The sequence below is a fragment of the Nilaparvata lugens genome, chromosome 1 (assembly GCF_014356525.2).
Source record: "Nilaparvata lugens isolate BPH chromosome 1, ASM1435652v1, whole genome shotgun sequence".
In the NCBI taxonomy this organism is placed as follows: Eukaryota; Metazoa; Arthropoda; class Insecta; order Hemiptera; family Delphacidae; genus Nilaparvata; species Nilaparvata lugens.
In genome coordinates this window covers 71,684,283-71,699,668 of record NC_052504.1, presented here as the reverse complement: position 1 = coordinate 71,699,668, position 15,386 = coordinate 71,684,283, and the positions used below count along the sequence as shown (strand labels likewise).

General features: G+C 36.0%; 1 protein-coding gene across 1 annotated transcript in view; it reads right to left on the bottom strand.

Moving 5' to 3' along the window:
• LOC111055197 overlaps positions 1-7,876 on the bottom strand; it is a 58,217-nt gene extending 50,341 nt beyond the window's left edge. Inside the window, exon 1 of the mRNA XM_039441912.1 lies at positions 2,165-7,876. Coding sequence (XP_039297846.1) covers positions 2,165-2,201 — 37 coding nt within the window. The 5' untranslated portion in view covers positions 2,202-7,876. The remainder of the gene's footprint in view (positions 1-2,164) is intronic.
• Between the last annotated feature and the right edge of the window lie 7,510 nt (positions 7,877-15,386).

Below are 15,386 nucleotides of genomic sequence, written 5' to 3'. Positions count from 1 at the left end.
AATCGTTCGTATCATTTGAAAAATGATGTTTGTATTCATCAAGAAGGGAAACCAATCCCAAGCAAGAACTTATTCCATCAGTTTGTGATGAATCGGTGATCCACTCAAAGGAGATTTGTCAACATTTAGCAATCTAGGTTATCATGCTCTAAGCTATAAATTGGAAGTTACTGATAACACTTATCAGTGCTGTTTTGCTAAAATGTTCTTGTTCTGGTATTCAATCTTTGGGGGGGGGGGGGTGGCTCTACGTTTAGAGTATATGCTTAGAGTCTATGATTGAAGACTATGTTTTTGAGAGAGGGGTCTAGCCTTTTGTGTGGGGTTATGCAATACTGAGAGTTATTTAAAAGGAGAATAAGCCCCCGGATAAACTTTTTAGATTTGGTCTTAAAAACTTTGTTTGAAGCTATTTCGGATCAATGGAAAAATTGAAATCGTAAAATTTCGAAAGAGAAGGATGAAAACTTTCCCGATAGGTACTGGTACGTCGTACGGGCCCTCTCAAAAACAGGACTGCGATCAATAATAATGAATATGTAACCGAAATATAGGTGGGGTGGTAAGGCAGAGAAGATACAGTTTTCGGAACCAGGCACTATAATCTACGCCCTTCCACCGGCTCACAATAACTACAATAAACTACAATAACTACAAAGCTATAATAACTATAATAATAATTAATAAAATAGTCAAATAGTTAATAGTTAAATAGTTAATTAGAGTCAAAACTATAATAACTACGATAACTACAATATTAAACTAATATTCAGTAATATTATTATATTCCCTAATCAATATATCAATAATGTTGATAATCCCATATCAACAACTTCCAAATAACAAATCCTCAACCTTATTGAATAAACAAAGTTCAATGGGCAAAAATCAAACCCAGTTCAAATAAATTAAATTAAGTCCATAACAATATAAAGAAATCAAACAAGAATATAATAATCAAACTTTTCAATCCAATTCAAATAAGACATTGTTGTCTACAATTAAATTGTAGACAACAATAAAAAGCAGATCGAAGTGAACTAATAAAAAGCTGAATAATCGAAAGTTAGATCAGTCAATTATTCGAAATTTCATCTATCAACAATATAAAATATTATTACAGTAATAAGGAGAAACAACAAAAGTTTTCTAGGCAAATGTTTATCCAACTAGCTGATTTGAATTACCAATCGATACCGCTCGAATAAAACAAAACTACAATTTGGTGGTATCCTCACTTGGATGAGGTTTTAAAAAATATACATATATAATTTCAGTTATTTCTAGTTTACGAATAGGCCTAATGGTGTATGAGCTCGTTTCAATTACAACCAATTTCCTAATCGTTTCAGTTTAAAAAATTAAAGAATATCTTTCGGTAATAAATTCGAATAATTACATTGGATCCTCGAGAAACTTCAGAATATATCGAGCATAACTATAATATCATTACGATTAAGATATTGATACTAAAACAGAAATAGGTATCGTTCAGTGATAATTTAAACGAATAATAATATCGGGTGGGTGCTTATGACAAAGAATAATACAGCGAGCATAAACTGTATCACTACGGTTGGAATATTACAACAACTAAAATGTCAACAGAGAATAGTTATCCTCCAGTGTGGATTTCAATAATAATATCGGGTCCTTGAGAAAATTTCAATACAATAATAGCAAGATTAACGGTATCAATATAGTTGGGATATAACTACTATACTATCAATAGAATTGGCTATCCTACAGTGACAATTTCAAATGATGATTAAGTAATACTAAAAATACCGAGTACAATATAATAATATCCAGACACATATTATGTATCTATACGGTTGGGATATATAACTATGTTATCAAGATAATATTAACAGAACTGGGTATTATACAGTGATAATTATTTCAATTATTATGTCGTCAATTCGATAATAGTTACACTGAATTCCAGATTAAAAAGATAAAATCAACAGCTCTTCCAACTACATATTATGAAACAATATTATGACCTCTATCTACTTTCTCTCTCTGAGTAAAACAATTACAGTGGAAAAGAAAATTGTATTCTTGAACAAAATTCGAAAAGGGAGCCCGCCCTAGTCTGCCGAAAATTTGAATATGCAATAAAATTTGATGATTTTGTATGTTCAAAATTGTTTTCACTCACCGATCACAATTAACAAAAAGATCACTTTTACGAACATTTTTGAGTCTTCTGCTTGGCCTCTGGAACCCGTCCAGGCTGTGTTTCAATCTAATGCTCGGCCATGACTGCCTTTTCAAGACCTAATTTTCCTTGCTGGTCACTCGGAAAATCACGCCACTTTTCAGAGAGAGAAATTAGTTGAGAAATTAACTAGAGTTAGAAAGATACAGCAGCGAGAGCGGCCTGCACTGGCTGGCTTCATACTGCTGACTCCTCGTTCATTGTTTCCGTTACAATTCACAATCATTTCATCAATATTGATTCCCAATCTATTACAAATAGTTCCGATTATCACAATTCCATAAGATTCTTTAATAATAATATACCGAAAATTACTAATAATATGATGAATAAATTCACCTAGGCTATCACAAATTTCTCCGATTGTAAAATACCAGTACTAAAGTTCACTGACTTCTTCATTTACGTTTTTTTACAGTTATTATCATTATATGAGTCGGAGAGACTCAACGGATTTCCCACCTCGCCAAATACCAGATGTTCCAGTTATATAATGTATCATTTTGAGGTAAACACCTTGAGGCAAACGGTGAGGTGATAAACCTACAGATGTGGGTATTCCTAAGTTGTGGAAACAGGTTCAGGTGTATGTTGAATCTACTGGGTGTTCTACCACACCAATCTGGAGTAGAATGCATATAACTAATCTATTTCAAGCTTCTTTCAACTCTATAGTAATGTAACGCTCCCATTTTACTGTAGTCGGAGTCTCATAATCCTTCAAAAATAACGCTATTTTAAAAATCTGATCTTGATTTTAGATCAGAGGAATATGATACCTAGATGTTATCAAAAAAAATATTAACAACCAGGAAATAAAACTACCAAAGTTGAATATGTATATGAACTGAAATTGACTGATGTAATTTAAGAATTAAAGTACGGTAATTCATTAAAGTGGCAATCGAACTTGTTACACTCTCTCAATAGCATTACACGATGCTCATGAATTGTTATTAATTCAGTTCAAGAAATGGCAGAGCATGTAGAAAAAGGACCAGGCCAATAATAACTAGACAAACTGCGACCTCCTCTTTCTCTATGATAAACAGATATTGAGTTTGTAGAGTGAATTTGCTGATGTGTGAGCACACACGAGAGCATGCTCCTATGAATTAATAATTTTTATTTAAATAATGTGGATTTTTTGAAAATATCTCAAGTCTCTTTTATTGGACAGATTTATATGGGAAGAAAGTAACAAGTTATTTTATGCAGTTTTTTAACGCACAAGGAGCTGGTCCCTGGAATGATCGACTTGGAAATCACCAGAGTAATCAAGTCAAGCTCAATACCATGATAATGAATGACTCATGCAAGTGTCAGACGCCATGAATCCCTAAGTAAACTTCTGAGGTTTTTGCGCTTGATTTCATTTTGTCTGAACTGCCAGCAATAACTTAAATTGCTTGAATAAAATAAGGGGGAAACTGCTTTTATCAGCGCTACCCGTATAATTTTTCGATTAAAACCTTGGATTGCTGTGCGCTCTAATTTTGTGTGGCACGAGGCTGGCAGGTCTCATGGGTGTGAAAAGAGAGGAATATGAAGAGAGAAAGTAAATGATGAAAGAGGTGGGATGAGAAGGAATCTTTACGGTTAGCAATTCGGTGACAGAGAGAGCTCAAGGGATCTCATCCATCGTGCAGGTGTCATTCTGTTCCCTACAGACTGCTCACTGCTCACTGCTCACTGTTCACCTTCCAACATTCCAGCCTCATTCATCAACACCTAATCAATCTTTAATTATTATTACTCTGAGAAAACTGGACTTCACGTAGAATGTTGTAGAAAAATCGCTTCTTTCTACAGAGTAATGAAGCATAAGGATAACAGAGATGGATTCAGGGGTCAAATTCCAAATTTTCTAATCAAATACTGATTTTACTATCCATCATTGAAAACGTTGCTTTAAGCTCTTCAATCTGGAAAATTCTCTCTCTGAATGAGGGATGGATGTGAATGTGAAGTTCACAGAAATAGGAATGATCATTCGAGGTGCTATTACTCTTGCTTGAAGTGATTGTTGAGTTCAATTGAAAGATAAACTTCGCTGGAAGCTAGATTGAATTTATCTAGCTGAGCAGTTGGACTCTGCTCTTCTGGAAGATTCGCTCTGACTCATCATCTCGAGGGGTTCAGAACTCATAAAATATTCATTTCCTTCAGACATCAACGAGAAATAATTTTTACCAATCATCACTCTTATTTTGAAATAAGAGTTCTGCAATTTTACATGCTGATCTGATACTGTTTCATGTTGGTCTTATCAGTAATACTCCTTTTTTTAGACTATTGAATGCGTGGATCGGATGAGGAAATGTGATTCGAAACACTCATCCTGTTCCCAGTTTTGTATATTCCGTTTTTATTTTGGAATTAATCCTGAAGTTTAACTTTTTGTATTTATTTCCTATTGCAGGATCATTTTAATCGACGATGTAGAGTAAATGGCTCATGAGCTTTTGGATGGATATACGAGACAAATGAGTGGATTCCCAAAAACAGATAAGATTATCACGAAATACAGTGGATAAGTCAGATGAGTGTTGACCATCACTACAGACACGCATTCGACGGAAAAAAGTTTTGCAATAATTGCTCAATATTCCCCAGTATGAAATTTCCTAAATTTACGAAACAACTGCTTATAAAGTGCTTGAAGTTTTCAAACACAACTATTGAATTAATCTTCGGAGATGAACAAGGAAGTCATTAATGTTGAATACAATAATCTATGTCGTATTGATATAATAAAATTACTCACCATACAAGTGTTTTGGTCTTACCTACTATATATATGCCTCCACATTAACTAATCACTTGAAAAATAGCCTCTAATGGTCTAACCAGTAACTGGAATAGAAACCCACCTTTGAAATCATGGTAGTGTGATAATCTAATGAATTAGCGCTTCCAGGTCACAGATTTCAAGGTAGTTGATTGGAGGGTACTTATGTGCAGATTTTCCACATGAATGGAGATGATGATGAATTGGAGCAGTTTTTCTGTGTTGTTTCCACTCGCTGCGATGTTTTAATTTATCGGAGCCCGTTACCAGTTACGAGTTACGAGTTACGAGTTACGAGAGTAATCACCTTCAACGGTCACCTACTGAATTCGACGGCTGGGTTAATTTATTTGATGTGGCGTTCCGCGCGGCGATTACTCGAAAAAATCGCTTGGAAGTGATGACGAGTGTCATTCGCACTAACAGGTTAATTTTGAAAAATTGACGAATATTGGCCCGGTAATAGGCTGTCACTTCCAATTTGGGGAGAGTGCGTTGTTCACTGCTTCGTAACTGTCGCCTAAAACTGCACTTCTTGATTAATATTTACGACCTGTTGGGGTTCAAAAAAGGCATTATTTTTCAGAATATTTGCCTATCAAATAGTGGATTTTGTTTTTTCTTTCTGTAGATCCATTATCACTCGAAACTTATCAAAACCCTGTAAAAATTGCCTAATGGAATTCAATTCCATTTCTAGCGGCCAGAATTTTTTTTTGCTCTTAGTATCATATTTAAAATTGTATTCCCTACTGATTACAAGACTACTAAATCGTTCAGGGAAACATCAAGAATCCGTGAATGAATAGTAGTAGTTTGATTCCGAACCAGGATACAGAAGGAGAGAAATAGTTTAAATAAGAATGATTATCAATTTTGGAAGTACAGAGAATACAGGCAAACTTTCTGCCAATTCCAGCACTGTATCTATTTTCTGACACAGTTTGAAACTCATCTAAACACAGTTTGTATAATGTACCTTGATTAAAACTAACCTTTATCCTCCATAGTTTGTTATAATTATTATATTTTGTGATTATTATTATTTGTAAGTCGAGTAATTATTGTTCAATCTTACCATCCTTCTTAAATCCTTCCAGGTGAGACAGAAAATATAATTACCAACTTATCAACGTTTTGGTAATTCATTTAAAGACGCGATGCTTAATATGTTGATTCATATCGAATATTGTCATGTCAAGCTCAAACTACAAGTTGTTGAAAGCTCAAACTACAAGTCGTTGAAAATAATACTATTCATCATAATACTGTTTATGGTTATGGTGAAATTCTTTCTGATTTGCGTCAATGATAGGATATTATTTTTTAGTGATGTATACTTGAGAATATGTAGTATCAATGTACCCATTTTATTATTGATTATCCTTACGGCGGTCCAGAATCACTGAATGATAATAAACATTTGTTCATGGTTCCATGAAGCCAATCCTGACAAGCGTAACGTTGAGGTGGGTGGCATTTTAAAATTCATACAGAGAAGCAGTAATATTTAATGGCCCTATCTGATTTTCGGCTGTTATTAAAGACTAATATTAGCTTTGCGCAGAAAGTAGGCGTAGGTTATTAATTTGCTGCAAGTAGTCAAGGGCGTTGAGTTGCTGAAACACATTGAAGCCTTGCAGAGCGAAAGCAGAGATCTGCGATTCCCCCTCTCATCATTGAGTTAGACATTTCCCGAGGGGTCAGCAGCTTTCTGTTCATTGAGCTTTTTGATGACGTAATGAGAGATCACTAGTGCTCTGGAATCTGAGGGGAATCTTTGTTGTCTTTGCTGATTGGGGAAGAAAGAGGGAATTATTCTGGCTGAGATTTCTGATTTGATGAGACAAGGAGATCTGTACCAACAAAAGAGCTTCTACGAGCAGGCTTGCACTAAACATCTTGAAAAATTGATATCGACGTGTAATGAATAAGAAGAAGACTCTATTGTTCCAGGAATTCAGTTCTCTTTAAGGTAGTCATTATCATTCAAAATATTATACTTGCTTTGAGTAGTACAAATAGCAGTTTTGCTGAGAAAATAGATTGATTGAGGATTTGTATTGAATCTGGAAAGTTCCGGGTTACAAGCTTCTTGGATTAGTAATGTTATTACATTATCATGAATTTGTTATTTTACTATTTAGATCTTTCAAAAGTGATTTCCACCACCAATTATACTCTTAAAAGTATTATATCTTGGACTGCAGTCGTATTCAGAATATTTGAAAGTAGATAATCACGCTGGAACTGGAACTGGAATTATAGATTAATACCAATCGACAAAATTTGTCAATTTTTTGTCTTACCACATTGCTATTTCCATTTTGAAGGGGTAGGTTGTCGTTGCCTCAGCCTTGCAGATCTCCACGCCTTCTCAATGCATTGAATATATTCAGTGGTGCCCCCCATGAAGCCAAGCACGCATCCTTCCCTAATATATCTCCTTTCCTTCTCCGCTGTGGTCACCCCTAGTGTATTCATTCCTATTATAAAATGATTAAAATATTGAATGAATTGAAACATCTAATAGATTCATATTGAATATTATTTTAGTTGAATGAAACATCTAATGGATTCATATCCATTCATTAATTAAATTTTGGGAAAGTCGCATGAAGCTCAAAGCTGAGAACCACTCTTCGCAAAAACGATAATAAATAACACTTCTGAAGATTTATGTATTATCCACATATGAATACTCCCAGTTTGATCACTTCTTATTGAATTCATCCTGATTCATAAGATTTCATCCACCCTGATTCGAGATATAATAATATGGCTTTCAACCCTCAACTAGTTTTTCTTGCATATTGATTTATTCATTCATACAATAAGTACATCATCAGAATGATAGGGAGAGAAAAAATAAGATAACCTTGTGCTATTTCTCTCTCAAATTCAGATGGGGTTACACATAGTCCGATATAGGCTGCCTTGTAGTTCTTCACTTCACAAAATTTTCAGTCCTTAAATATGTTTACAAATTTAGATGCTTCAAAACAGAAAATAGAACTGATATTTCTCATTATTATCACTTAAATAGAGAAGATTAACATATTATTTTCATATATTGTGATTATAAGCCATTAAATGTATGAATGCGAAAAAATCAACATGATACTGATTGTATGTTGTTGTTTGAAATATATATTCAATCAATGGAAAAGTGACATAATATACTATTGTAGTCGTACAACTGAAACTGTGATTTTTTTAATTACAACAGATCATCGTTCAGAGCAAAAAAGTGATGGGGTCAAAATTGATGTTTCAATAGAACAATAGTTTAACTGTGTAAAGCTAGATGCATAGATTTTGGGCATTATTAGTTCGAGCTGCGTTTGTAAGAGTATACGGAAATTTAGATTATTATCATGTACGACGGTAGCATGGTAAATGTAGTTGAGTGTCGAGAACAATAGTTTGAGAGAGAATGAAATGGGAAGTAGAAAAGGAAGTGGAAGACAAATAATAGGAGAAATAATACAATGGAGAGTGATGAGGAATGTAAGAGAAAGTGAGTGAAAGCGAAAGAGAGATATTTTTTGAGTGAGGGACGACTGGAGATTAAATGAGAAGTGATAAGAATGATAGAATGTGAGGGTGAGTAGAGAAAGATTGATAGATGGAGAGAGAGTATGAGAGAGAGAGTGTGTGAGAGAGAGAGAGCGTGAGTCAGTGTGAGAGAGAGAGAGAGCGCGAGTCAGTGTGAGAGATAGAATAGAAAATCGGACAAATGGAAGCATGTGAAGAACAAAAGGAGAGAGTTCCAAATAGAGATTAGAAAGAGGACGAAGAGAGAGAGAAATAAGAGATTAGCCGATTATTAATACGGCTCCAGTTGAGTTGAGACGCGATTATTTTTTATTCGTCACATGTGTGGTAGAGCATTGATGCGAAATAATGCCACACCATGTGACGTCACGATGGTCACAGGCGACTGAGCACAATCACGTCACATCATCCATTTCCAACGTTGCCACTAGATTGCTAGTAAATTCTCATATTTATTTATTCAATCTGCCACACATTGAAAATTTTCATTCAATGGGGAACAGCGCAGAAAATCGATTGTCTTTTTTAAATTTGTGTCGACTTTGTTCAAATTTATATCATGGATAGCTATTTATGAGCCCTTTCAACTAGCATAAGTCTCATTTCTGGGAAAATTTCAGGAGCTCCGTAATATTCTTGAGAAAAATGGCGGAAAATGACTAAAAAACCATGTTTTCACGGTTTTCTCGAAAACTGCTCTAACGATTTACTTCAAATTCATACCATGGATAGATATTCATAAGCACTATCAACTGGCATGAGTCTCATTTCTAGGAAAATTCCATGAGCTCCGTAATATTCTTGAGAAAAATGGCGGATAATGACCAAAAACCAGGTTTTTTACGGTTTTCTCGAAAACGGCTCTAACGATTTTCTTCAAATTCAAGCCATGAGTATTTCAAGCTATTCATAAGTCCTATCAAATGACATGAGTTTTTTCCTTGGAAAATTGCAGGAGCTCCGTAATATTCTTGAGAAAAATGGCGGATAATTACTAAAAAACCATGTTTTTCACGATTTTTTCAAAATAACTTAACCGATTTTTTCAAATTCATACTCTGTATAGTTATTTATCAGCTCTATTAACTGGCTTGAGTCTCCTTTCTGGAAAACTAATGGGGGGTCCACCCCATCCTTGAGAAATGGACTTTGTAGGTAGGTAGGTAGAGCAGTTCATAAAAAGAACACATAGTCGAGATATTTCATCTGTAGAACAGCTGTTTTGACGACTTTAAAAAAATGACGACTAAAAAAATCATTGAATTTCACAATTTACACAAAGGAAAAAGTACTCTGAAAACAATTATATATACACATATACAAAAGTCTGATCGTAGTTTCGAATATGAGCAAGGAAAGTTGTGTGAGTGTACCACACCAGATTTTTTAAATTTGTGTTGACTTTGTTCACTGCGGATTTCCTGTGGAATTATGAGATTTTCAAAAAGTAAAATCAGTTTCCATCATCACTCTGTAACTGTATTGATATACGTGAAAGATATCTGAATATATCAAATTAATATAAAAGATAATTGATTATTATTCTTTGTGGAAGTCACAACAACTCAATTGATAGGAGTTTTATTACTAAAAATCATTCCATTTCTAAAACTGAGAGTAGCTTTAAACTTTCAGGATTTCTCGTGAATTACATTGATACATCCCACTAAACAAACAGTTTAATTTGCATTCTACTGTAGTAAGCCAGTTTGTCTGTATTGCAGTGAGAAGTTTGAAAAACTAGATTGTTGAGATACATGAAGTTTCCTTATTCAATGAAATTGAATATTCATGACATGATTTAATTTCAAAATCAAAGAGGACAATATTTTTTTTCAACGGTAGTATAGATGACTGATGAGTACATCCTGATTTCCTGAACTCTGTTCCTGCCACCAGAACAGTAAGAACGTTTCACAGAAGTACTTTCAGTTGAATTCATAACGTTGGTCCATAACCTACACGAAAATATACGCTACCCAGTGCATCTATTCCACGGCGGATAATGCAAACCATTTTTCTTCATGAAGGCGAACATGTGATACAGTGATGGTAATAACGGAGGGCGAAATGGACTGCATTGTAGCAGAGTTGGGCAAACTACAATGAAAAAGGTGGTGAAAAAAGAAGAATATTTCTGCCTCACTAGACAGAATAAAGCGACATACGAGAATAGAGGAATCATGATTGATGACAATGATTGCATATTATGAGGATTATGATGTTGTTGATGATGATGACGAAACTTATGATAATGATGATGATGACGATGATGATGATGAAGACAGGGAAGGAGTGAGAAGACGCTTGAAGGAGAGTAGGACAATGAAGATGAGAAGAAGATAGAGGATGAGTTTGAAAATGGAAAGGTGTGAAACAGGAGATGAAAAGGGAGTAAATGAGGATAAGGAGAAGGTGGAGAGGGAGAATGATAGAGGAAGAGAGAAGAAATAGAATTTTGAAAAAAGAGGAGAGGGAGAAGTAAGAATATGAGAAAGAGGTCTGGTGAAGATTATAGCATAATAACAGTGAGAGGACAAGGAGAAGAAGAGGAGGAAGAATTAGAAGACAGCAATGTTAATGATGATGATCTGTGGCCTTCGAAATTGAAACGCAACGGGCCGCGCGGAAAGTTATTAAATCATGAATTGATAACGACACGGCTTACAAGGATTGTGTTTGTTGTGCACCCGGGGTGGCAGACATGGATATTATGACGGAATGAGGGATCACCATTCTCATTCTTGACTAAATTGTGGAGGGGATTTAAGATCGGCTGCCATAACCTCCTTGGTGCAGAAGAAAGCGTTCTCGTCCCGTCCTGGAGCTATCAACCGAAATAAAGCCTAATTCTAATAACCGGCACTCATTAACTATTTACTAACTGGTAGGGTTGCAAAGTAGCAGCCGGGAATGATACAGTATCATTAAGTGGGCATCTCATTGGAGAGCATGTTGCAGGCTGACTAACCGAGGAGTAGTGTGCGCCGCTTCTTTTGTTTCAATGATTTATTTGTACAGATAACGGCAATATAAAGTGGCACAGCTTCATTAAGTTAGACTAGAGAAGCGAGGAAGACATCATTTTAGAAAGAAGGAAGAAGGTGATATGGGAAGAAAGGTATGAGGTAGTCGTTTGAAGAGGAGAGAGGATCAGGAGGTGGTAAAGAGGTGAAGTAGTAGGAGGAGAAGAAGGAGGAGGAGGAGAAGAAGGAGAAGGAGGAGAAAGAGGAGAAGGAGGAGAAAGAGGAGAAGGAGGAGAAGGAGGAGAAGGAGGAGAAGGAGGAGAAGGAGGAGAAGGAGGAGAAGGAGGAGAAGGAGGAGAAGGAGGAGAAGGAGGAGAAGGAGGAGAAGAAGGAGAAGGAGGAGGAGGAGGAGAGGAGAAGGAGGAGGAGGAGAGGAGGAGAAGGAGAGAAGGAGGAGAAGAGGAGAAGGAGGAGAAGGAGGAGAAGGAGGAGAAGGAGGAGAAGGAGGAGAAGGAGGAGAAGGAGGAGAAGGAGGATGAGAAGGAGGAGAAGGAGGAGAAGGAGGAGGAGGAGGAGGAGGAGAAGGAGGAGGAGGAGAAGGAGAAGGAGGAGAAGGAGGAGAAGGAGGAGAAGGAATATAAGAAGTAGAAGGGTATGAAGAGGGAAGATTGATTGATTGATTGAGAAAGACACAGGGATTGGAGAAGAGGTGAAGTAGTAGGAGGCGAGGAAGGAGAAGGATGAGTGGGGGAGAAGGTGGAGAAGAATATCCTGTAGGATGGGAACAGGCAGAAGAAGGAGAGGGTGATGAAGAAATTAAAGATAGAATATCAACGGCGAAGATTTTTATGAATGAATAGGAGAACGTTGGTGGGATAAAAGGAGAAGAAAAACAACGGGAAAACAACAAGCAGTGAGGGGAGACAAGGAATGGGAGAAAAATGAATGGAAGAGATTAGAAGATTAGGAGAAAAATTCAAGTTAATAGAAAAATTAGATGTTCAAAGAAGGAAAGAAAAAATAATGAATAATTAAAAAACATATCAGTGAAAATGTCACCTATACAGAAGCCTATACAGTTGTAAAAATAATGAGTTGCATATACTGGGTTAACAGTGAGATAAAATATTCAAAGTAGTAGACGGAGAGGACACGGATGAGTCAGACGATATAGCAGAACCAGAGGATGATAGAAAGAGGAATCAACAGGGATGAAGGTGATAAAGTGGTTGGAATGAGTGACTATGATGGGGAGGAGGAGAGGGGGTTGCGATTGGTGGCTGACTGAGACAATAGCTGCAGGCGGATGAGTGATGAACCGCTACTACTGCTGCTTCTGCTGCTGCTGCTGTTCCCTTGCAGCCGAGCACGAGCTGCGCGCTATGCCATGCGATAAGGTCGTTCCTTTCTCGCCCACACTAATTCAACTGCCTTCGCTCCTCTGCGCCATCTAGCAGCAGATAACTGAGCAAATTTTAATTTCGTCAAAGCTACAAACGCCGCCGCTCTATTTATTCATCCTGGTTTATTCATTATTTCATTCCCATGCTACACTTTGCCGAGTCTCTTATGTTGTGCGGAGTGGGACTTGATTTGTATGAACTAATCAAATGGAATTATAGGTAGAAAAATGTGTAGTAGAGAGATTTATTTATTCGAGAGATTGTAGGACATTTTTTGACATTTCTGCCACCAATTATTCATTCTCATAGTAAGATAAATGTCGGTAACATTCAATAAGTATATTTGCACAAAGCAATTCTAGCATTAGTTAGCAGCACAAACTATCTTCGCTGTACTCACGATAGGTACTATTTTTAACTGAACCAGGATTTGTTCAATACTAAAAAGTACAGTAAATGAAACTCCTCTTCCAGTGTCAAATTACAGTGAATATTCAGTGCTCTTTCTAGAACTATTGCAATTAAAGTTACTTATTAAATACTAATAAAATCACTTTATCAATCAATATAAATTAAAATCACTACTATTCATTAATTTCCTATAGTGAGGTCCACGTTATAATGACAGTGTATGATCAGCAATGGTATTGCTATCCTTGTCTATCATTCAACAAACTCTTTCTCGCTTTGCTGTTGCCAGATCGTCTTTCAATAATGTAGAATTATTAATTAACTAACAAAATACTCCATCTTAATTATGTTTTAAATAATGAAGACTGTAAAAAAAATTTCGGTGACAAGTTTGTTAGAAAAATAGTAGGTGAAGGGAAGGAAATTTGGCACTTACTTTGTTGTCCAGCGAAGGATTTTCAGGGCACAAATAACGTCGCCAGCGGTGGACGTTTGAGACGGCAAGGGTCTCCACGTAGACGGCACGGTCTCGTTGAAGAAGAATAGAGACAGCACGGGTCTCGAGCTAGCTCACGGAGCCGGCATGGCGTACAGCCGTACAGTAGAACGTCTGATCGTGCACTGAGTCGTAGAATAGCGAAATACAATTGTACCATTGTTCTTCACCCTTATCGCAAATTGCGTAATGCCAGGAACGGGCGGAGAAAGAAGAAAGAGAAATAAGAGAGAGAGAGAGAAGTAGGATTGAACATTATGCAAATTCATTATGAAATTATTGAAAAATATAATTTCCTATTTAATAAAATATAATTGATTATTTTAAACTGGGATGAACAGTTAATATTACATCAATAAACCTGTATCAGCTACCGTCTATAGATGGCATTGACAAGACGGAGGATCGGCAACGTTGTTCTCCTATCTTTCTCCACTGTCATTATAACGTGGACCTCACTATATAATTAATAACTGTACTGAGATAAAATTATTTGACATTTTGATAATGAGATAAAATTATCTGAGCATTTTGATAATGAATTACATATTTTATCCAGAACCATAACTTGTGCATGGCTCATTATGGCCGTTGAACCTTTTTCTGACGTTGAGAAGCATTTCAGTGTTTCTCGTTACACATGAATGACTTTATGTGTGGAAAATGTAGAGCAACAAAATATGTCTTGTACAAAACAGCGAATATTGTGACAAGTGTAGTAGGCTCATCAAAGTGGCGTGGAGGGGGAATTTCTGTGGAAACAGATTCATCCCCTGAATCCGCGCTTCGCCCCCTTCCTCCTCCATGGGCCACCCTTTTCATTTGCAGCTGTAGGCAGTGTATTTTACAACTTGCATTATCAGCCAAATGCGAGTTGCGCGCCTCGTATTCGCATCTAATAGACTCTCCCACCATCACAATGTCTACTTTCACTTCTATCCACTTTTCACTGCTTAAAATATATAATAAAATTATCACTCCACTGAGGATATAATCAACATTTATCACACAACTTCTTACCCAGTCTGCTGTACAGAAATTTCCATTTCAAAAGAGAGAAATATGGTTACAAGATATACAGACAAGCAGACCCAGCGTGAAATGAGATAACTTTCAGCATCACCTATTTATCTCTCCGGGTATAATATTCTCTCTGAGTGAGTTTGTTTATATTTATCTCTAAAATGTAATCCAAAAATTTCACAGGACGAATTGTATCCATCTCTAAATAAGAATATTCATGTTCATAGCATATAGTTTTTGCTTCTCAATAATATTATTATCGATTGCTCCTTCATATTTTAAAAGACAAAAAACGTAATATTATTTGAAGAAATTCAGAAATCTTTCAAACAAGCATTCTGTTAAGTTGGAGTGAGTATAGCTGTGAATTATAATAAATAAATTTAACTCAATCCATCATTGATGATATTCAGACTCCAATAAGATCATCTAATTGGAGTGCAGATTCCATAATAGCCTAAAACAGTGTAATTGAGAGCAATAAATTGTGAAGAAAAATGAGATTTGATGATTA